Source organism: Berghia stephanieae, chromosome 7 (genome assembly GCF_034508935.2).
Source record: "Berghia stephanieae isolate SIO BIC M18660-M18661 chromosome 7, UCSD_Bste_1.3, whole genome shotgun sequence".
Lineage (NCBI taxonomy): Eukaryota > Metazoa > Mollusca > Gastropoda > Nudibranchia > Aeolidiidae > Berghia > Berghia stephanieae.
Window position 1 is genome coordinate 49,345,842 of NC_088366.1, and position 25,199 is coordinate 49,371,040.

The 25,199-nt window shown below is 36.3% G+C and overlaps 2 protein-coding genes across 6 annotated transcripts in view; both read left to right on the forward strand.

Moving 5' to 3' along the window:
• The window catches only part of LOC144977426 (uncharacterized), a 63,660-nt gene extending 40,309 nt beyond the window's left edge, over positions 1 to 23,351 (forward strand). For 2 of the 5 annotated variants that reach the window (XM_078922635.1, XM_078922634.1), the window contains exon 6: positions 12,693 to 18,248. In XM_078922635.1, coding sequence (XP_078778761.1) covers positions 12,693 to 13,696 — 1,004 coding nt within the window. In that variant the 3' untranslated portion in view covers positions 13,697 to 18,248. Of the gene's footprint in view, positions 1 to 1,453; positions 18,249 to 21,170 lie in introns of those variants that run through there. The other 3 variants (XM_078922630.1, XM_078922631.1, XM_078922636.1) reach the window with 2 other exon arrangements.
• LOC144976128 (uncharacterized) lies at positions 2,045 to 18,248 on the forward strand. Its single transcript, XM_078920308.1, has 4 exons — positions 2,045 to 2,180; positions 3,605 to 3,793; positions 5,208 to 5,945; positions 6,809 to 18,248. Exons 1-4 carry the CDS (start codon positions 2,045 to 2,047, stop codon positions 7,903 to 7,905), a joined length of 2,160 nt encoding a protein of 719 aa, XP_078776434.1. The 3' UTR covers positions 7,906 to 18,248.
• Positions 23,352 to 25,199: the final 1,848 nt, after the last annotated feature.

Sequence of the window (25,199 nt, forward strand, 5' to 3'; positions counted from 1 at the left end):
ACGATGATAAAGAGTCAAATGAGGAGAATGATGTTGAATTTCGGGGCAGCAATAAAAGAAGAAAATCAAGGAGAAAAAAAAAATCAACTCTGGAAAAGAAAATAGCTTGTGAATATTGTGAAAAGAAATTTCTTACACAGAAGTCTGTTCACATTCACGCTTATCACACGCATAAAGTTAAGCGTTGTTTTCAATGTGAGATTTGTGGCATTAAACTGAAATCAGAGTCTGTTTTGGAAGAGCACATGTTGAAACACTCGGATGAAAATAGATATCAGTGTAATATCTGTGGTGCAAGAGTCCGATATAAGAACAGCTTAAGGAAACATATGTTAACACGACACAGTGACAAGAGGCCTTATAAATGTTCAGTGTGTGGCAAAGGTTTTAAATTTAACTTTGAGAAAGTCGTACATGAGAGAAAGAAATCCTGTGTTAGGACAAAGAAAGGATGGTGTCTATACAAAGGAATGGACCAACAGTATCATTGCAAAATGTGTGATAAAGCATTTAAATACGTTCGGTCGTTGCAGATACACATAACATCTCATTCAGATGAAAGACCGTTTGAGTGCATTTTATGTGGGAAGTCATTTAAAGTAAAAAGCTATTTAGTGAAACATGAAAAATTTGTACATAGGCCAGACAGACCATATCGTTGTTCTGTATGTCCTTTAACTTTTAAATCAAATTATAATTTAAAAGCTCATCAGGTCGTTCACGCTGAATATGAACATTTTATATGTGATGTTTGTGACAAAAGTTTTAAGTGGTTGAGAAGCCTACAAAAACATCGGGCAATTCATGAAAGACAAAATCCTAACAGTTCATTGGAAGTGATGAAAGGTGATGAGAGTCAGGATTTAGGATCGATGTCAAGGGAGAACACTCTGTAATGCAAGGGTTGACCGTAGAGGGAAACACAAACAGGTTTTGCGTTAAAGCTATCAACACCAATTGTAATGATCTGTATTTTCCTTTATGGTAGCAATGAAGGGTGTTCATCTGTCTCAATCTGTAGATAACCAAGCATCCCTTCACCTTCTTCTGTGACCTCTGAATCTACCACTCGTCTTCAAATTGTTCTTTCTCTCATCATCTTCTTTTCTGAGTTTGACTGCATGGTTCAGGGTATTGTATTAGTGTTAATGTCCCATTCTCCTTCTCTTGTCAGTTGCCGTTATGTCTTAACAAAAAGATTTTATAAAAGGATGCTCATGATTGTTGTGTTGGGTTTGGAAGTTTTTCATTATTTCATTTTACCTTCCTAGAATATGTATTGGGTTTTATTCAGCTTGGAATTCAGTGTCAGGTCACATCTTATCGCTACAATAATTGGGATGTTTATTCTCTTTATGTTTGAAAACTATCAACCCAGTTTCTCATTTTGATTCGTTTAAAAAGATTCTTTAACGTCACTGATTTATTTTGCTCATTTCATTTAATTTACCAGATGGCCTTCTTCAAATGAATTTTCCAACTTTGCACGACAGCTCACCTCCCAATTCTAAAGAGGCAGACATGAACATAGGCAATGAGAATGGAGTGGATGGAGGGCACGATGATGAAGTGCTTGATAACAACAATGGTCTTTCTTTGGTTTATGTCTCTTTACACGAAGATAAAGAGTCAAATGAGGAGAATAATCTTGAAGTTGGGGGCAGCAATAAAAGAAAAAAATCAAGGAGAAAAAAACCAAGTCTGGAAAAGAAAATAGCTTGCCAATATTGTGAAAAGAAATTTTTCACACAGAAGTCTGCTTACCTTCACGCTTGTTACACGCATAAAGTTAAACGTTGTATTCAATGTGAGATTTGTGGCTTAAAACTGAAATCAAAGTCTATTTTGGAAGAGCACATGTTGAAACACTCGGATGAAAAAAAATATCAGTGTAATATCTGTGGTGCAAGAGTCCGATATAAGACCAGCTTATGGAAACATATGACAACACAGCGACAAGAGGCCTTATAAATGTTCAGTTTGTGGCAAAGGTTTTAAGCTAAACGATGTGAAAATCTTACATGAGAGAAAGAAATCCTGTGTTATGACAAAGAAGGAATGGTGTCAATACAAAGGAGTGGACCAACAGTATCATTGCAACATGTGTGGTAAAGCATTTAAAAACAGTCGGTCGTTGGAGCGACACATAACATCCCATTCAGATGAAAGACCATTCAAGTGTATTTTATGTGGGAAGTCATTTAAAATAAAATGTGATTTAATGAAACATGAAAAATTTGTACATAGGCCAGACAGACCATATCGTTGTTCTGTATGTCCTTTAACTTTTAAATCAAATTATAATTTAAAAGCTCATCAGGTCGTTCATGCTGAATATGAACATTTTAAATGTGATGTTTGTGACAAAAGTTTTAAGTGGTTGAGAAGCCTACAAAAACATCGGGCAATTCATGAAAGACAAAATCCTAACAGTTCTTTGGAAGTGATGAAAGGTGATGAGAGTCAGGATTTCGGAACGATGTCAAGGGAGAACTCTCTGTAATGCAAGGGTTGACCGTAGAGGGAAACACAAACAGGTTTTCTGGGTGGGGTTCCTGACCTCCCAGAGTGGGCAGGGGGGTACATACTGTGTCTTCTATCCCCTTATATCTGTTTCCCAACATGCTTTCTGTCTTTGTCTCGGCATGAGATTACTTGGTTTTGTCCTGGCACTGGCCGGAATCCTAGCTGGGAGGGAAACAGTCAAATGCATAGTTATTGTTTTGGGAGATGATATTTTTTTCCTTGTAAATCATCTCTCTGTTATGTATTATTATTATTATATTTGTTGTTTTGAATTTATAATGTAAGCATTTGATTGTATTCCTCTTAGTGGGGACCTGTGCTTGCATCGGGATGAGACTTTTTGGTGATCTCAAACTAAGTACATTGGTAGTATGCTCTTGGAATCTACACCTGATCCCTATTTGTTCCCAGTTCCCCTTTGTCTTACTTTCTCTTGGGTGCTTTAATTGTAATTCTAGAACTTTTTACTATCCCATTTTCTTCCTTTTTACTGGCGCTGATATGACCTTAATGTGTTGCAAGTGCCGTAAACTTTTTAAAAACAAACAAAAACAGGTTTTACGTTAAAGCTATTAGAACCAATTGTAATGATCTGCATTTTCTTGTACGGTAGCAATGAAGGGTGTTCATCTGGCTCAATCTATAGATAACCAAGCATCCCTTCACCTTCTTCTGTGACCTCTGAATCTACTACTCGTCTTCAAATTGTTCTTTCTCTCATCATCTTCTTTTCCGAGTTTGACTGCATGGTTCAGGGTATTGTATTTGTGTTAATGTCCCATTCTCCTTCTCTTGTCAGTTGCCGTTATGTGTTAACAAAAGGATTTTATATAAGGATGCTCATGATTGTTGTGTTGGGTTTGGAAGTTTTTCATTATTTCATTTTACCTTCCTAGAGAATGTATTGGATTTTATTCAGCTTGGAATTCAGTGTCAGGTCACATCTTATCGCTAAAATAATTGGGATGTTTATTCTCTTTATGTTTGAAAACTAACGACCCAGTTTCTCATTTTGATTCGTTTAAAAAGATTATTTAACGTCACTGATTTATTTTGCTCATTTCATTTAATTTACCAGATGGCCTTCTTCAAATGAAATTTCCAACTTTGCACGACAGCTCACCTCCCAATTCTAAAGAGGCAGAAATGAACATAGGCAATGAGAATGGAATGGATGGAGGGCACGGTGATGAAGTGCTTGATAACAACAATGGTCTTTCTTTGGTTTATGTCTCTTTACAGGATGATAAAGAGTCAAATGAGGAGAGTAATGTTGAAGTTCGGGGCAGCAATAAAAGAAAAAATCATCAAGGAGAGAGAAAAGATCAAGTCCGGAAAAGAAAATAGCTTGTGAATATTGTGAAAAGAAATTTCTTACACAGAAGTCTGTTCACCTTCACGCTTTTTTCACGCATAAAGTTAAACGTTGTTTTCAATGTGAGATTTGTGGCATTAAACTGAAATCAGAGTCTAATTTGGAAGAGCACATGTTGAAACACTCGGATGAAAAAATATATCAGTGTAATATCTGTGGTGCAAGAGTCCGATATAAGAACAGCTTAAGGAAACATATGTTAACACGACACAGTGACAAGAGGCCTTATAAATGTTCAGTGTGTGGCAGAGATTTTAAATTTAACTTTGAGAAAGTCGTACATGAGAGAAAGAAATCCTGTTTTTTGACAAAGAAGGGATGGTGTCTATACAAAGGAGTGGACCAACAGTATCATTGCAAAATGTGTGATAAAGCATTTAAAAACATTCCGTCGTTGAAGATACACATAACATCTCATTCAGATGAAAGACCGTTCGAGTGTATTTTATTTGGGGAAATCATTTAAAGTAAAACGCTATTTAATGAACCATGAAAGATTTGTTCATAGGCCAGACAGACCATATCGTTGTTCTGTATGTCCTTTAACTTTTAAGTCAAATTATAGTTTAAAAGCTCATCAGGTCGTTCATGCTGAATATGAACACTTTAAATGTGATGTTTGTGACAAAAGTTTTAAGTGGTTGAGAAGCCTACAAAAACATAGGGGAATTCATGAAAGACAAAATCCTAACATCATTGAAAGTGATGAAAGATGATGAGAGTCAGGATTTAGGATCGATGTGAAGGGAGAACACTCTGTAATGCAAGGGTTGACCGTAGAGGGAAAAACAAAACAGGTTTGCGTTAAAGCTATCAACACCAATTGTAATGATCTGCATTTTCTTGTACGGTAGCAATGAAGGGTGTTCATCTGGCTCAATCTATAGATAACCAAGCATCCCTTCACCTTCTTCTGTGACCTCTGAATCTATCACTCGTCTTCAAATTGTTCTTTCTCTCATCATCTTCTTTTCCGAGTTTGACTGCATGGTTCAGGGTATTGTATTAGTGTTAATGTCCCATTCTCTTTCTCTTGTCAGTTGCCGTTATGTCTTAACAAAAAGATTTTATATAAGGATGCTCATGATTGTTGTGTTGGGTTTGGAAGTTTTTCATTATTTCATTTTACCTTCCTAGAGAATGTCAGCTTGGAATTCAGTGTCAGGTCACATCTTATCGCTAAAATAATTAGGATGTTTCTTCTCTTTATGTTTGAAAACTATCAACCCAGTTTCTCATTTTGATTCGTTTAAAAAGATTATTTAACGTCACTGATTTATTTTGCTCATTTCATTTAATTTACCAGATGGCCTTCTTCAAATGAAATTTCCAACTTTGCACGACAGCTCACCTCCCAATTCTAAAGAGGCAGAAATGAACATAGGCAATGAGAATGGAATGGATGGAGGGCACGGTGATGAAGTGCTTGATAACAACAATGGTCTTTCTTTGGTTTATGTCTCTTTACAGGATGATAAAGAGTCAAATGAGGAGAGTAATGTTGAAGTTCGGGGCAGCAATAAAAGAAAAAAATCATCAAGGAGAGAGAAAAGATCAAGTCCGGAAAAGAAAATAGCTTGTGAATATTGTGAAAAGAAATTTCTTACACAGAAGTCTGTTCACCTTCACGCTTTTTTCACGCATAAAGTTAAACGTTGTTTTCAATGTGAGATTTGTGGCATTAAACTGAAATCAGAGTCTAATTTGGAAGAGCACATGTTGAAACACTCGGATGAAAAAATATATCAGTGTAATATCTGTGGTGCAAGAGTCCGATATAAGAACAGCTTAAGGAAACATATGTTAACACGACACAGTGACAAGAGGCCTTATAAATGTTCAGTGTGTGGCAGAGATTTTAAATTTAACTTTGAGAAAGTCGTACATGAGAGAAAGAAATCCTGTTTTTTGACAAAGAAGGGATGGTGTCTATACAAAGGAGTGGACCAACAGTATCATTGCAAAATGTGTGATAAAGCATTTAAAAACATTCCGTCGTTGAAGATACACATAACATCTCATTCAGATGAAAGACCGTTCGAGTGTATTTTATGTGGGAAGTCATTTAAAGTAAAACGCTATTTAATGAACCATGAAAGATTTGTTCATAGGCCAGACAGACCATATCGTTGTTCTGTATGTCCTTTAACTTTTAAGTCAAATTATAGTTTAAAAGCTCATCAGGTCGTTCATGCTGAATATGAACACTTTAAATGTGATGTTTGTGACAAAAGTTTTAAGTGGTTGAGAAGCCTACAAAACATAGGGGAATTCATGAAAGACAAAATCCTAACATCATTGAAAGTGATGAAAGATGATGAGAGTCAGGATTTAGGATCGATGTGAAGGGAGAACACTCTGTAATGCAAGGGTTGACCGTAGAGGGAAAAACAAACAGGTTTGCGTTAAAGCTATCAACACCAATTGTAATGATCTGCATTTTCTTGTACGGTAGCAATGAAGGGTGTTCATCTGGCTCAATCTATAGATAACCAAGCATCCCTTCACCTTCTTCTGTGACCTCTGAATCTATCACTCGTCTTCAAATTGTTCTTTCTCTCATCATCTTCTTTTCCGAGTTTGACTGCATGGTTCAGGGTATTGTATTAGTGTTAATGTCCCATTCTCTTTCTCTTGTCAGTTGCCGTTATGTCTTAACAAAAAGATTTTATATAAGGATGCTCATGATTGTTGTGTTGGGTTTGGAAGTTTTTCATTATTTCATTTTACCTTCCTAGAGAATGTCAGCTTGGAATTCAGTGTCAGGTCACATCTTATCGCTAAAATAATTAGGATGTTTCTTCTCTTTATGTTTGAAAACTATCAACCCAGTTTCTTATTTTGATTCGTTTAAAAAGATTCTTTAACGTCACTGATTTATTTTGCTCATTTCATTTAATTTACCAGATGGCCTTCTTCAAATGAAATTTCCAACTTTGCACGACAGCTCACCTCCCAATTCTAAAGAGGCAGACATGAACATAAGCAATGAGAATGGAATGGATGGAGGGCACGATGATGAAGTGCTTGATGACAATGGTCTTTCTTTGGTGTATGTTTTTTTACACGATGATAAAAAGTCAAATGAGGAGAATAATGTTGAAGTTGGGGGCAGCAATAAAAGAGAAAAATCATCAAAGAGAAAAAAAACATTAAGTCTGGAAAAGAAAATACCTTGTGAATATTGTGAAAAGAAATTTCTCACACATAAGTCTGCTTACCTTCACGCTTGTTACACACATAAAGTTAAACGTTGTTTTCAATGTAAGATTTGTGGCTTTAAAAAGAAATCAAAGACTGATTTGGAAGAGCACATGTTGAAACACTCGGATGAAAAAAAATATCAGTGTAATATCTGTGGTGCAAGAGTCCGATATAAGACCAGCTTAAGGAAACATATGATAACACAACATAGCGACAAGAGCGACAAGAGGCCTTATAAATGTTCAGTGTGTGGCAGAGGTTTTAAGCTAAACGATGTGAAAATCGTACATGAGAGAAAGAAATCCTGTGTTAAGACATCTGTTAGTGTTAGGACAAAGATTAATAAGAAGAAGGGATGGTTTCTATACAAAGGAGTGGACCAACAGTATCATTGCAAAATGTGTGATAAAGCATTTAAAAACATTCCGTCGTTGAAGCGACACATAACATCCCATTCAGATGAAAGACCATTCAAGTGTATTTTATGTGGGAAGTCATTTAAAGTAAAATGGGATTTAATGAAACATGAAAAATTTGTTCATAGGCCAGACAGACCATTTTGCTGTTCTTTATGTCCTTTAACTTTTAAATCAAATTATAGTTTAAAAGCTCATCAGGTCGTTCATGCTGAATATGAACTTTTTAAATGTGATGTTTGTGACAAAAGTTTTAAGTGGTTGAGAAGCCTACAAAAACATCGGGCAATTCATGAAAGACAAAATCCTAACAGTTCTTTGGAAGTGATGAAAAGTGATGAGAGTCAGGATTTAGGAACGGTGTCAAGGGAGAAAACTCTGTAATGCAAGGGTTGTCCGTGGAGGGAAACACAAACGGGTTTTCTGGGTGGGGTTCCTGACCTCCCAGAGTGGACAGGGGGGTACATACTGCTGTCATCTGCATTTTTTGCCAAATTGGGACCTAAAATTTGCCAAAAATACCCCCCAAATTTGCCAAGAGATTTGCCAAAAAGACCAAAATTTGCCGAGGAGGACTAAGCGTTTCAGTAAAAATTAACACGTGATACCGAAAAAATATATATAAAGGACAATTTATTACATTTAAGGAGGCTACATTTATTAATTTACAAAATAGTGTTGTTACAAAGATTTTAAAGGATCATTATCCGTAGAGAGTAGCTTCCCTTGGTTTGGGCCCAGGCAAAGCTGCAACATTTCTCATGTTTCGCACTTTTTTTTCCATTGTTTTGTTCTCGCTTCTTTTTTTTTCCCCAAAATTTGCCACGTGATTTGCCAATCTTCCCAAAATTTGCCACGATTTGCCAATTTTGGGAAATTTGCCAAAATTTGCGGATCGCCCTGATATTTGCGGCCGCAAAAAATGCAGATGACAGATACTGTGTCTTCTATCCCCTTATATCTGTTTTCCAACATGCTTTCTCGGAATGACATTACTTGGTTTTGTCCTGGCACTGGCCGGAATCCTAGCTGGGAGGGAAACAGTCAAATGCATAGTTATTTTTTTGGGAGATGATATTTTTTTCCTTGTAAATCATCTCTCTGTTATGTATTATTATTATTATATTTTTTGTTTTGAATTTATAATGTGAGCATTTGATTGTATTCCTCTTAGTCGGGACCTGTGCTTGCATCGGGATGAGACTTTTAGGTGATCTCAAACTAAGTACATTGGGGTATGCTCTTGGAATCTACATATGGTCCCTATTTGTTCCCAGTTCCCCTTTGTCTTACTTTCTCTTGGGTGCTTTAATTGTAATTCTAGAACTTTTTACTATCCCAATTTCTTCCTTTTTACTGGCGCTGATATGACCTTAATGTGTTGCAAGTGCCGTAAACCCTTTAAAAACAAACAAAAACAGGTTTTACGTTAAAGCTATCAGAACCAATTGTAATGATCTGCATTTTCTTGTACGGTAGCAATGAAGGGTGTTCATCTGGCTCAATCTATAGATAACCAAGCATCTCTTCACCTTCTTCTGTGACCTCTGAATCTACCACTCGTCTTCAAATTGTTCTTTCTCTCATCATCTTCTTTTCCGAGTTTGACTGCATGGTTCAGGGTATTGTATTAGTGTTAATGTCCCATTCTCCTTCTCTTGTCAGTTGCCGTTATGTCTTAACAAAAAGATTTTATATAAGGATGCTCATGGTTGTTGTGTTGGGTTTGGAAGTTTTTCATTTTACCTTACTAGAGAATGTATTGGAATTTTATTCAGCTTGGAATTCAGTGTCAGGTCACATCTTATCGCTAAGATAATTGGGATGTTTATTCTCTTTATGTTTGAAAACTAACGACCCAGTTTCTCATTTTGATTCGTTTAAAAAGATTCTTTAACGTCACTGATTTATTTTGCTCATTTAATTTAATTTACCAGTTGGCCTTCTTCAAATGAAATTTCCAACTTTGCACGACAGCTCGCCTCCCAATTCTAAAGAGGGAGAAATGAACATAGGCAATGAGAATGGAATGGATGGAGGGCACGATGATGAAGTGCTTGATAACAACAATGGTATTTCTTTGGTTTATGTCTCTTTACACGATGATAAAGAGTCAAATGAGGAGAATAATGTTGAAGTTGGGGGCAGCAATAAGAGAAAAAAATCATCAAGGAGAAAAAATACATCAAGTCTGGAAAAGAAAATAGCTTGCCAATATTGTGAAAAGAAATTTCTTACACAGAAGTCTGCTTACCTTCAGGCTTGTTACACGCATAAAGTTAAAGTTAAACGTTGTGTTCAATGTAAGGTTTGTGGCTTAAAACTGAAATCAAAGTCTAATTTGGAAGAGCACATGTTGAAACACTTGGATGAAAAAAAATATCAGTGTAATATCTGTTGTGCAAGAGTCCGATATAAGACCAGCTTAAGGAAACATATGATAACACAACACAGCGACAAGAGGCCTTATAAATGTTCAGTGTGTGGCAAAGGTTTTAAACTAAACTTTGTGAAAATCGTACATGAGAGAAAGAAATCCTGTGTTAGGACAAAGAAAGGATGGTGTTTATACAAAGGAGTGGACCAACAGTATCATTGCAACATGTGTGATAAAACATTTAAAAACATTCCGTCGTTGAAGCGACACATAACATCTCATTCAGATGAAAGACCATTCAAGTGTATTTTATGTGGGAAGTCATTTAAAGTAAAGCATGATTTAATGGCACATGAAAAATTTGTACATAGGTCAGACAGACCATTTCGCTGTTCTTTATGTCCTTTAACTTTTAAATCGAATTACTGTTTAAAAGCTCATCAGGTCGTTCATGCTGAATATGAACATTTTAAATGTAATGTTTGTGACAAAAGTTTTAAGTGGTTGAGAAGCCTACAAAAACATCGGACAATTCATGAAAGACAAAATTCTAACATCATTGGAAGTGATGAAAGGTGATGGGAGTCAGGATTTAGCAACGATGACAAGGGAGAACACTCTGTAATGCAAGGGCTGACCGTGGAGAGTTACAGAAACAAATTTTACATTTAAGCTATCAAAACTAATTATATTGATCTGCATTTCCCTGTATGGTAGTAGTGAAGGGTGTTCATGTGTTCTAGTGGTAATTTAAAATGTCATCAGTTAGTTCACACTGGAAAGTGACAATTTGAAATGTGATGTGTCTGACAAAAGATTTAAGTGGTTGAGAAGTCTACAAAAACATCTTTCGATTCATGAAAGACAAAATCCTAACAGTTCATTGGAGTTGATGAAACGTGATGAGTGTCAGGATTTTGGAACGATGTCTGATTTAAAAGATATAATAAAACGTGGAAAGGGATGCCCGTGTTAATGATCGTTGCTTTTGTCAGTATGGAGGATTTCATTTGAAATTTACTAGACAAGAAAATGTATTGGATCTTATTCAGTGTAGGATTCGGAGCTGGACCTATTTTATTGCCTAAATGGTTGGCATGTTTTTGTTAGTAGGATTGAAATATCGTGATCTAGTTTCTCATTTTCCTCTTTTTACTCCCCCCCCCCCCCCCCCCCCAAAAAAAAAAAAGAAAGATTATTTAAATCTGCTGATTTATTTTGCTCATTTCATTTAATTCACCAGATGGCCTTCTTGAAATGAAATTTCCAACTAGCTTTGCACGACATCTCACATCCCAATTCTAAAGAGGCAGAAATGAACATAGGCAATGAGAATGGAATGGGTGGAGGAGAGCTCAATGAGGTGTATAATGAAATGGATGATAACAATAATGAGTCAGATGACAAGAATATTGTTGACGTTGAGGACACAGATAAACGTGAAGAGCCATCAAATCTGGAAAATGATATTGAAAATGAACAGAGTCTGGAAAAGGGCAATAATTGCCTACATTATGGAAGGATGTTTATCACTCTGAGGTCTCTTAAGCTTCACTCTTGGTTTAACCGTAACATTTTGATGTCTTTTCAGTGTAAAGTTTGTGGCCATAGAGTCAAATCTAGGACAGAACTTGAACAGCACATGCTGAGGCACTCAGATGAAAAAAACATATCAGTGTAATGTCTGTGCTGTGGTGTCACAGTGAAGTATCTTGCTAGCTTGAGGAAACATATGATAATAATGCACAGCGACAAGATGCCTCTTAAATGTTCGAGGATTTAAACGGAAAGATACGAAAAAGGCTCACGAAAGGAATTGTTCATTGAAAAGGGTTTGATACAAAAGGCAGGGCCAGAAGTATCATTGTGAGGTCTGTGGTGATACATTCTGTAGTCACCATGTGTTCAGGTGGCATTTAAAAACGCATTCATATGAAAAGCCCTTTCTGTGTAATGTGTGTGAAAAGGCATTCAAATTGCAAGCCGATTTGTATAACCATAAAAGATTTGTTCACACACAGTTATACCAGTGCTCTTTGTGTCTGTCTTTTAAAGTTTAAAACCAGTATTGTGTTAAAATTTCATTAGGTAGCACACGCTGAAATAGGAAGATTTACTTGTGATGTCTCTGGGAAAAATTAAAGCGATTAAGTCTACGGAGCCATGGAGCAATTCATGAAAAACGATATCAATATCTTAATACTAACAGTTCATTGGAGTTGGTCAGGATGTAGAAATGACAACAAGGGAGAACACTGTCATGCAAGGGTTGACCGTGGAGGGAAAAACAAACAGGCTTTACATTTGTGCGATCAGAACCAATTGTAATGATCTGTGTTTGCCTGTATGGTAGCAATGAAGAGTGTTCATCTGTCTCAATCTGCAGATAACCAAGCATCGCTTGCCCTCATTTTGTTACTTCTGTATCTACCAGTCATCTTCAAATTGGTCTTTCTCTCGTCTTCCTCTTCTTTTCCCATGTTGAATGTGGGGTTGAAGACATTGTCTTTTTGTTGATGTTCCCTTACTCTACCGAAGAATTACAAAGTTTCTCGTCTTAATGATCCTTGTTGTGCTGACTATGAAGGTTTTTATTTGAAAGTTTACTGAAGTCGAAAATAGATTATATCTTATTTAGTGTACGATTCAGAGCTTTATTGCAAATTAATTTAGGATATTTATGGTTTTTCTTGTTTGAAATAAAACAACCAAGTGTCTCGCTTTTAAACTTTTCTCTTTTTCTATTTATCTTATTTCTGCTGATTTATTTTGCTCATTTCATTTAATTCACCAGATGGCCTTCTTCAAATGCAATTTCCAACTTTGCACGACAGCTCACCTCCCAATTCTAAAGAGGCAGACATGAACATAGGCATTGAGAATGGAATGGATGGAGGACACGATGATGAAATGCTTGATAACAACAATGGTCTTTCTTTGGTTTATGTTTCATTACACGATGGGGGCAGCAATAAGAGAAAAAAATCAAGGAGAAAAAAAACATCAAGTCTGGAAAAGAAAATAGCTTGTCAATATTGTGAAAAGAAATTTCTCACACAGAAGTCTGTTCACCTTCACACTAGTTACACGCATAAGATCAAACGTATTTTGCATTGTAAAATTTGTGGCAGAAAACAAAAAAATAATTTTACTCTAGAACAACACATGTTGATGCACTCGGATGAAAGAAGATATCAATGTAATATCTGTGGTGCCAGAGTTAAATACGAAACTAGCTTAAAGAAACATATGAAAATAATACACAGTGATGAGAGGCCGTATAAATGTTCAATGTGTGGCAAAGCTTTTAAACAAAACTTTGCGAAAAAGGATCATGAGAGGAGGAAAAACTGTTTGTTGGCAAAGTGGAGAAGATCTCAATACGGAGGACTAGACCAACAGCGTCGTTGTGGAGTCTGTGGCAAAGAATTCAGACTTTATTCTATGTTGACGAAGCATTTAGTCACACATTCAAATGAAAAACCCTTCAAGTGTGAGGTGTGTGGGAAGGCATTTAAAACTAAAGCCCAATCGAATAGACATTCAAAAAATGTTCATACAGAAGTTAGAGCATACCAATGTTCTTTGTGTCCCTTAAAGTTTAAAGTGAAATATAGTTTAAATGCTCATCAAATAGTACATGCAGACAAATGGGATTTTAAATGTGACATTTGTGACAAAGCATTTAAATGGCCTAGAAGTCTGCGAAAACATCGAGTTCTTCACGATAGAAAGGACGTTGGCTCATCAGTTCAAACAGATAAAGAAATGACGGTGGAAGTGGAAGGCAGATTATAGACAGAAACAAATGCTTTTGAAGTGCCTGACGAACACAATGGAATGACTGGATGGGGTCTTCTGTCCTTTCATGGCATTCAGGGAGGTCACTTTTGCTGTGTCTTCTATCTCCTATACATCTCTTTTCCCTTTCCATGTTGCTCTTTAACTTTTTGTTCTTGATTGAGTTCCCTGCTGGTCCTCACCTTGATTCTTAATTGAGAGGAAACTGTCAAATGCATAGTTAGTTGTTCTTTATGTCCTTTATATTTTAAATCCAATTCGACTTTAAATGCTCATCAGTTAGTTTATGTTGAAAAGGGAAATTTGAATGTGATAGTTGTGACAAAAAGTTTAAGTGGTTGAAAGGTCTTCAAAAACATTGATCGATTCACGAAAAACGATATCAATATCTTAATACTAACAGTTCATTGGAGTTGATGACACATTATGGGTGTCAGGATGTAGAAATGACAACAAGGGAGAACACTCTGCTGTAATGCAAGAGTTGACCGTGGAGGGAAACACAAACAGGTTTTACATTTGTGCTATCAGAACCAATTGTAATGATCTGTGTTTGCCTGTATGGTAGCAATGAAGAGTGTTCATCTGTCTCAATCTGTAGATAAGAAAGCATCGCTTGCCCTCATTTTGTTACTTCTGTATCTACCAGTCATCTTCAAATTGGTCTTTTTCTCGTCTTCTTCTTCTCTTCCCATGTTGAATGTGGGGTTGAAGACTTGGTCTTTTTGTTGATGTTCCCTTACTCTACCGAAGACTTACAAAGATTCTCGTCTTAATGATCCTTGTTGTGTTGAGTATGGAGGTTTTTATTTGAAATTTTACTAAAGTAGAAAATATATTAGATCTTATTTATGGTAGGATTCTGAGCGGGACTAAATTTATTGTGAAATAATTTGGATGTTTATGGCTTTTGTGGTTTGAAATAAAACAACCAAGTGTCTCACTTTCAAACTTTTCTCTTTTGTTAGTTTTATTTTCTTAACTCTGCTGATTTATTTTGCTCATTTCATTTAATTCACCAGATGGCCTTCTTCAAATGAATTTTCCAACTTTGCACGACAGCTCACCTCCCAATTCTAAAGAGGCAGACATGAACATAGGCAATGAGAATGGAATGGATGGAGGGCTCGATGATGATAATTATGAAATGCTCGATAACAACAATGCTCTTTCTTTGGTTTATGTTTCATTACGCGATGATAAAGAGTCAAAAAATGTTGAAGTTGAGGGCATCATTAAGAGAAAAAAATTATCAAAGAGAAAAAAATTAAGTCTGGAAAAGAAAATAGCTTGTCAATATTGTGAAAAGAAATTTCTCACACAGAAGTCTGCTGACCTTCACGCTTGTTACATTCATAAAATTAAAAACATTTTGCATTGTGAATTTTGTGGCAAAGAAGAAAAATGTAATGCGGCTCTAGAACAACACATGTTGATGCACTCGGATGAAAGAAGATATCAGTGTAACATCTGTGGTGTCAGACTTAGATATCAGGCTACATTTAACAAACATATGAAAATAACGCACAGCGACAACAGACCATATAAATGTTCAATGTGTGGCAAAGGTTTTAAACAAAATTATGTGAAAATGCTGCACGAGAGGAGGAAAAGCTGTTCGTTGGCAAAGCATGGAAGCTCTCAATACAAAGGACTAGACCAACAGTACCATTGTGGAGTCTGTGGCAAAGCATTCAGACGAGGTTTTTTGTTGAAGAGGCATTTAGTCTCACATTCAAATGAAAAACCCTTCAAGTGTGAGGTGTGTGGTAACGCATTTAAAATGAAAGCTGGATTGATTGCACATCTAAATTATGCTCATACAGAAGTCAGACCATACCAATGTTCATTGTGTCCTTTAAAGTTTAAACTGAAATCGACTTTAACTGGTCATCAAATAGTACATGGGGATAAAGAAGATTTTAAATGTGACATTTGTGACAAAACATTTAAATGGCCAAAAAGTCTGCGAAAACATCGAGTTCTTCACGATAGAAAGGACGTTGACTCGTCAGTTCAAACAGATAAAGAGATGACGGTGGAAGTGAAAGGCAGCTGACAGATAGAAACAAATACTTTTGTAGCACCTGAAGAACACAATGGAATGACTGGATGGGGTCTTCTGTCCTCCCATGGTGGGCAAGGAGGTCACTTTTGCTTTGTTTTTCCTTTTTGTGTTGCTTTCTATCTTTGTTCTGTATTGAGATTGCTCTGTATTTTCTTGGGTCTTTTGGGTATCCTTAGCAGAGAGGGAAGCGGTCAATGTATACTTGTAGTTGGTTTTATTGAGAGACAATGTTTTTATTCCTTTTAAATTATCTCTATGTTATCTCTATTTTAGTTTTAGTTTTGAATACAGTTACTTTGTAAGCTTTAGAATGTGTCCATCAGAGTGGAATCCTTATCTTGTACCTGGATGGGACTTTATAAGGTAATGATGCGGCTATGTGGCCTAGTGGCATGACACTTGCTTTCGGATCAGAAGGTCATGGGATCGAGCCTCGCTCAGCCCATAGTTGAGTCCTTTGAAAAAGCTCTATACTCACATTCTCTCACCGTACTCGGGTGTAAAATGAGTACCTGGCTGTTAACAGCGTTGTGTCTGTCGAAAAAAAAAGAAAAAAGAAGTAAAATCACTTAACAGGAGTCATGTCTCGTTCTGCATGTTATTAGCATTGTTAGCTGAAAGAAATTAGACTTCTGCGTGGGGTTCCCGACCTCCCATAGTGTGCAGGGAGGTAGTCTTCTATCCCCCTGTATTCGTTTTCCAATTGCTTTCTGTCTTTGTCTTGGAATGAGATTACTTAGTTCTGTCCTGACCCAGGCCGGAGTCTTTGGCTAAGAGGGAAACAGCCGAATAGGTATAGTTTTGGGAGACATTTTTTTTTCATTGTAAATCATCTCTCTGTTTGTTTTGGTATTATTTTTTTTTAACATGAATTGTAAACATTTGAGTTTGAGTGTATTCCTCTTAGTTACATTTTGTGCTTGTGTCTGAATGAGACTTTTAGGTGATCTCAAACTAAGTTCACTGATAGTGTGCTCTTCATGGAATCTACATCTGTTCCCTATTTCAACCATTTCCCCTATGTGTTACTTTTTCCTCATGTCCTTTTCATTGTATTCTAGAATGTTTTAACTATCCAATTTTTCTTCATTTTTACTGGCGCTGATATGGCCTAAATGTGTTGCAAGCGCCGTAAAACCCTTAAAAACAAAACGATAGTGATGTCGTTTCTTCTTCTCTTTACTAGCCTATCCTGCTTCTTTGGTTTGTGATTGTATTTTTGACAGGGGATATTTTTTTTCTCTGTAAATCTTCTGCCTGTTTGTTCTTGGTTATTTATAATTTAGCTTATGATATCTTTAGGTTATGATTTTGATTTACATTTGTACTATTTTTGTTAGATTGCTTGTTTTTTTTTTGTTTCAGCGGTCTCTCATATAACCTCAATTGTGTTGGAAGAGACCTAAAGCAACAAACAAAAGAAAAAAAAAAATTTTTTAAATAAAAGAAAAGAAAATTAGACTTTTTTAAAAAAAGGAAAAAATAGAGAAAGTGGAAGAATAGTCTTGAAAATAATTTGGGAAAGTCAAACACTACTACATACATATTTGTTCTTGAAACCATCCAATCAAAATGCTTAGTTTGTAATCATCTGAGTGGGATCCCTTTTGGTCAAGATCCTGTAGTGGTATCAGAATGTTAACACTGGGTGGGGCCTATTGGTGTCCCATGTTGGGCAGGGAGGTTCCTTTTTGTTGTGTTTTTGCTGTGTCGTCTTCCTGATCTCCTTTTTTCAGGCTTGCTGTCTCGATTTGAACCAGTCCTCTTTGATGTTTTTGCTTTTTCTTCAGTCTTTCAATTGTAAATCTAAAATTATGTTGTTGTTTTAAAACTACCTATCCCATTTTCTTTCTTTTTATTGGTGCTGGTATGACCTGAAAGAGTCTCTCAAGTGCGGTGAATTCATTGAATACAAACAAAAAGTTCTTAATGAATCATGAATGCCTTATTATTGTTTGCAGTGCTTAAGGTTGACATCCCTATGTTTTGACTTGAATGTAACATGAAGATTAGTAAAGTGAATTAAAAGAAAAAAAAGAATTATTCATTTTTATGCTTTTATTTTCGTGCTACTTTTGACGTTGGAAAAGAATCGGGAAAGGTGACTTTTAGGTGTGTACTGAATGTCGTAAAATTTAGTGACTGCTTATACTTATATGAAAAGAAAAAAAAAGCAAACCACAATTTTGACATATTACTGGTCAATCCAAATTTACAACCAAAAAGAAAAAAAAAAGTTTTTAAAAATTACGGGGTCACTCAGTTTTATGGGTCAATTAATTTCTCAACCCAACTTACACATTCTATAACATTTTGATTTTGTTATTTTTGCATTGTAAACTGTTTTCTTATGTATTTGCACGATGTAAATATCATGTTGTGGTCGTTATTATTATTATTATTATTATTATTATTATTATTATTATTATTATTATTACAATTATTATTTTAAAAGATGAATAAAGAGATACATATGTTCTATTCATCAGTGTTGCGTACTTCAGATTACATTTCTCATGGTTGTCTATGGATTTCGCTCTTGTAGTAATCATATGTTCTCTCCAACCCCTATATGGTCTCCCATTCCACGTTGCTTTCTCTCCTTGAAAACCTGGATTGAGATTTTGCACAAGATGAACATTATAGTCAAACAAATGTATTTTCGTCTCATTTTGGAAGATAGTAGTTTCCCTGTAAATCATAATAATAAAACTCAATATCCCAAAATATATTATCAAGGGGTTTCTTTCGCGGTCTGTATTTGGCTAGCAAAATAAGGGTATTTATGGATTGCTATATCCACTAAGTATCCACAAAAAGTGCTTTCCAAGGGGTCACCGGCCAGCAGCAAAACCTAACATGTAGGAAAAGACATGACTGTCAGCTGTTGTGATTACAGACGAGGTCCTCGTTTTATGCCCGGGTTCGTTGAGAGAATGTGAGAAACGAACTTTTTTTTTTGAAGAACTCAACTTTGCACCATCAGGCCATCAGAGTTAGGGACCAGGTCAGAAGCCGTGTGAGGGTGACATATCACAAAGTCGTATTTGGTGGGAAACAGTCTAGGGTTACTTTTGGGAAGTGATTAAAAAAAAAAAAAAGCAAATCGTCTCTCTGTTATGTACTGTTACTGTTACATTTTTTTTTCTTCTTTTTTGTTGTTGTAAACATCAATCTGAGTGTTTTTCTCTTATTCTTATTGGGACACTGTGCTTGTGTCAGGGGATCTCAGACTAAGCACTCCAATGGACTAAAAGTATGTTCGTGGAATCTACTTCTGTTCTCCATTTAATTTAAACTCTTTGTCTTACTTTTTCTCGTGATCTTTCAATTTTAATCTCGATTTTTTCGACCATCCTATTTCTTCCTTTCTGCTGCAACTCGTGGAAACTTATCCCTCTAAGACTCTATGCATATTTGTTTTCCTTTCCACTTTGCTCTTGTCTATTCTGGATTGAGATATCTATCTTGATTTGGTCCTAGTCCCGGCAAAGTTCCTTAACTGAGGAGTAGTCAGTTAAATGTATTATTAGTCTAGTTCCTTTTTTTGTTTTGTTTTGGCTTTGTTAGATGATATATTTTTTTCATCGTAAATCACCTGTTACTGTTATGTATACTATTACAATTAGAGTTTTTAGTTTTGAATATATTCTGGTACTTTCCAAACATTAGAGTGCTCCTTTTTAGCGAGATTGTTTGCTCTTGCATGTCAAAATAAGCACGACACCGTTAGATTGGTCATGGAGCCGTCTGTTTCCCATTTAACCAGCAGGCACCTTTTGTCTTTTTCGACTACCCCTTGTCTTCCTTTTTACTGGTGTTGATATAACCTAAACGTGTTACAAGCGCCGTATAATCCTTTAAAAGAAACATTTTAGTGGAGTTAGGCGGTTTCAGACAAGCTGCAAACTACAAGGAAACATAAGTCTTCGGTCTGCTACTGAATTGGTCCCCCTTTGTTTTTTGTTTTTTTCTTCCCCTTTCTTTTAGTTGTTATTGTTTTCCTTTATACGGGCACTGAAGTGGTCTAATACAGTAGAACTCGGAAATAGCGAGTTCGACGGGTCCACTCCTGATTACTCGCTATTTCCGAGTTCTCGCTATTCCCGAGTTGCCATGAAAGGTTATAATATTGCTGGTTATTCCCCTCAGTGTGTAATTCGAGTAAAAGCCGTCGCCCCTATTTCAATTTCTTCACAGAAGTGGCAGAATGCTTGTTTTTTTTTGTTTTTATTTTCAAGTAAAATCATGACTAGAAAAAAAAAACAAGAACATAGAAGTGTGTGTGTGTGTGTGTGTGTGTGTGTGTGTGTGTGTGTGTGTGCGTGTGCGCGCGAGTGTTTGTATGTACTCGGCATGTTTGATGAGGTAAGCAAGCGCATCACTCAATCACTGACCCATTGAAATAATGGTTCCACACTCCCCTCTCTCGCTGATCGTGTCGTTCGTTAACGATGCTACTCGCTGACCGATGCTGCGAAGTGAGGCATGTTGACATGTGCTTACCTCGCTCGTCGCGTGGCACCACATTAGGTGAATAATTGACCCCCACCCCCAATACACACACACGCACACAAACCCAACCCCCACCCAAATTTGTTTCGCCTATTATGTACTACTACAGACTAGGCTACTATGTAATATTACTCGTAACGAAAAATAAGAAAAGAAAAGAGGCTAGGCTAAAAATATTTAAATTGCCATTGTCTCTTGTTTTGCTTTACTTCGTTCGCAGTCCTAGGCTGGGGCAGGAAATGCTCGTTATTTCCGAGTTGACCTCTTTTTCATACTCGCTACTTTCATGCTAATTTTATTGACTCAAATAAGGGAAAAAAAACGGGGATTTAGATTTTACTCGCTATTTCCGAGTTCTCGCTATTTCCGAGTACGTTACTTTCATGTTCTACTGTACTGTGGCATGCGCCGTGAAACAATTCAAAAACAAAAATGGATAGAAAAGAAACTAAACAAGATAATCTTCCTACCCCCTCCAAAGAAATAAAGATAAAGACCCAACAAAAATCAAAAGCAGAAAAAAGACACCCCACCCAACAAAAATACATAAAAACAATCTCGTTGTTGCTATTTCTTTTCTTCAAAATAAACTAAATTGTGAAACTGTTGAGGTTTGTAGAAAGTCTATATTGTTGATCGAATTTATTAGAAGGGACGGGTCTCTTGCCAATTTGGACCCCCCCCCCCCCAAAAAAAAAAAAAAAAACAAACAAACAAACCCTTATACAACGAAAACAAGAAGAAGAAAGACCGAATATTCAAACAAACAAAAATCTTCTGTGGTGGAGTACGTCAATATTCCGTGGCCAAAGTTTTGAAAATCAAACGACCAGTTTCCTCTATCTATATAAAGTTTGCTCTTTCACTGATTTATTTTTCTCATTTCAGATTCCCCAAAAGATGACCTCCTCCAACTGAAGTACCCAGCTTTCCTTGATAACCCACCTCCCAATACAGACATCGCAAAAGTCAACTTTAGAATGGCCAGAGGATGGTATAGAGGCTATAAATATGGTAGTGATTTGGATGACAATTATTATAGATCTTGGAGTAATAACTTGGCGTACAATCGCATTAAAATGGAGTCCAATGAGGATGATGAAATTGATGATGATGATGGTAATGAAAGTGACGAGGCTGGAAAACCATCAACTAGTGAAAACGTCGTCAAAAATAAGCGTAAAAATATAAATCCCACAAAGAGGCTGGAGTGTGAATTTTGTGGGAAGATATTCGTCAAAGAGGAGACGCTTTTTCTTCACAAGCGTATCATGCATAAAGATAAGTTCTTTATTCAATGTGAGATATGCGGGCTAAGGACGAAGTCAAGGTCAGTACTCAAAGTGCACATGCTGAAGCACTCGGATGAACGAAAATACCAGTGTAATATCTGCGGCTTAAGACTCAAATACCCGAGAAGCTTATCCTCGCATTTAAAATATTCCCACAGCGACGAAAGGCTATACAAATGCGCGTATTGCGACACTTGTTTTAAACGAAAGGACAACAAAGCCCACCACGAGAAGAGTTGTGCAAAGAAAACAGTGCGAAGGCGTTCGTACAGAGGCGCCGACAATCTACTTCACTGTCACGTTTGCGATAAGGGATACAAATGTAGCGTGTCACTGAAGCGGCACATGGCATGCCACTCGGACGAAAGACCATTCCCGTGCACCGTGTGCGAAAAGTCGTTTAGATTGAAAATGGATTTGAGGAGACATCAAAAAACGGTTCATAAAGAAGAACGGCCGTATCAGTGTTCGTTGTGTCCTTTGAAGTTTAAAATGAACTGCGCTTTGAAAGCCCATCAGTTAGTGCACCTTGAAGTGGGCAGTTTTAGATGCGATATTTGCGACAAGAGATTTAAATGGTTGAGAAGTCTACAAAAACACCAAGTCGTTCACGAGAAAGAAGACTATCGTCCAACGGCTCCTACAAGTCAAGAGATGAAGATGGAAGTGGCAGATAGACAACACGAGCAAACCAGCAATGAACAATTGCTGGCCCATAGCGACAATCTTCCGGTGCATTTCCAAGATGGCCGAAGTGCTTTCAACACCGAGCCCAGCACCACGAGTGCTGCTAGTGCTAGTCATTTTCCACAATATTTCCATACTTATCCATATTATCAAAATATTTAGTCCCATTTCTTTTTTTTTTTCTCATGTCATTGTCAACACTATTGCCATGGAAACAAAATGTTGCTTTATTACTGTTACTATGTATTGCTATTATTTTTATGTAAATGGTTTTATTATGCGTTTAAACATGCCTTTCCTGTGCCCGAGCGTGGCCTTCGTTAACTCATTAACATGCCACTTCTCCATAAATTCGTTACAACACAAGATGAAGATCACCAAGAGAGGAAGTGAAAATGATAAGTGAGTTGCTATTGTTAGTAATATTTTTTATACCAGATTTTTTCCCGAACTTTCCCATACGTTTATCAAGGATACCAATTTTCCGTATATTTAAGGAATTCAGTATGTTATAAACCCTCAGTATATTTTCAAATCACCTACTAAACGAAAAAATAAAAAAGTAACTACATAATGTGTTTTTACTGGAGTTCAGCACTCAGAAAGGGATTCGTCAATGTGTTTGCGTAAACGTTCAGATCATTTTTGCCCCCTGGATTAGCAACCCTGGTTTATGTTAACCCACTGCGATTAAAGCCATCTCAAATGGAAACCCCTTTAATAGGTTCGATTTTTTTTTTTTTTTGGTGTCTGTGGTTTGCATTGTAAGTAAAATTGAGAATATTAGATAGTTTTAGTTTTAATTCTTTATCAAGCTTAGCGTTATCTATGTGTTCTAATGCTTTAATCCTCAAAAAATCGTGATTATTGCCTACAATTATCGACAAACAACTCTTCAACCCATAAAAAAAACTTATTATTGTCCATAAACAATCAACATAATATAACTCTTCAAACCACAAAAAGCTGATTAGCTTATAAACAACCTAAATAACCCTTCAGTCTACAAACATTATTATTGTCGATAAACAATCTACAGAGAACTCACATTTTATTTTCATCTATTTTATATCGTTTACATTGTAGGATGATAAAGCTATATATATATATTATATATATATATATATATATATATATATATATATATTATATATATATATATATATATATATTATATATATATATATATATATATATATATATATATATATATAAATAACTGGGTGGGGTTCCTGGCCTCCCATAGTGGGAAGAGTGGCGCTTACTGCGTCTTCTATCCCCATATATCTGTTTTCCAATTTGCTTTCTGTCTTTGTCTTGGAATGAGATTACTAAGTTTTGCCTGTGGTGCTTGGCTGGGAGTGAGGGAAACCGTCAAATGCATAGTTCTTTTGGGAGATGATCTTTTTTTTTTCCCTTGTAAATCATCTCTCTGTCATGTATTGTTATATTTGTTATTTTGAATACATAATTTAAGCATTTGAGTGTATTCCTCTTACTCTTACTCTTAATGGGGACAAGTGCTGGTGTCTGGGTGAGACTTTTAAGTGATCTCAAACTAAACTAAGTACACTGATGTTGTGCTCTTGAAATCTACATCTGTTCCCTATTTGAGCCAATTCCCCTTTGTCTTACTTTTCCCTCAAGACCTTATAATTGTAATTCTAGATTCGTTTTACTATCCAATTTTTTTCCTTTTTACTGGCGCTGATATGACCTAATTGTGTTGCAAGCGCCGTAAAACCCTTAAAAACACAAACAAAACAAAATCGACCAGAACCAGCACTGAACAACTCGATGGGATGATGATTCTTCTTCTTCAAGTACCAAGTCTGTGCCAGACACGGTGATCATGGTACGCCATTCATCTCTCTGATCAGATAACCTCAAAAACTAATATTACTCTTTCTTTGTCACCCAGCTGTTCAAACAATCCAATATATTTTTCTTGGTCTACCTTTACTCTTTTTTACCTTCTATTTGTCTTGCGAAAGTAAGATGTTCAATACATTTATGCATTTGTCTTTTTTCTTTTTGTACGAATTAGTAACCTTTTAGCTTCAGCTTGCTCTAATACTTCTTCATTAGTTTTCTTCTCCGTCCATGGGATTCTTAACAGCCTTCTGAGTAACCACATCTCTGCTTCCTCCAGTTTCTTCAGGATGATGATCTTCTTCTTCAAGTACCAAGTCTGTGCCAGACATCGGTGATCATGATACGCCATTCATCTCTTTGATCAGATAACCTCAGAAAACTAATATTACTCTTCTCTTTCTTTGTCACCCAGCTGTTCAAACTATTCAAATATGTTTTTCTTGGTCTACCTTTACTCTTTTTACCTTCTATCTTTCCTGTGAGAGCAAGATGTTCAATACATTTATGTCGATTTAGGTGTCCTAAAAATTGCATTTGTCTTTTTCTTATTGTACGAATTAATAGCCTTTTAGTTTCAGCTTGCTCTAATACTTCTTCATTAGTTTTCTTCTCTGCCATGAGATTCTTAACATCCTTCTGAGAAACCAGGATGATGATATGATGATTAAATACTTACTGTTATTTCAACCATATACTTATATTATAATGCGCCCTATTTAAACAAATCGATGGATAAACAGTGGAATCCGTATAAAGTCATCATCTGCACAAAGTCCACACCTCTTGTGGTTCTATATTTTTTTTTCGTTCTTTATCCGTGTTTTATTGATAACGGATAAAGTCAACCAATCTTTCTGGTCCGGCGGCGTTGGCTTTATAAGGATTCCACTGTAACCATAGCGATTGCTTGTCTATTGCCACATTCCTCTTCCCCCACACTTATTTGATTATTGATATTATGAACATTTTTTTTTCTACCTGGGATTGGTCTTCATACCCGTGCTCAACTGTAATCATCAGGGTGGGGTTCTCGACCTCCCGTAGTGGGCAGGGAGGTACTTGC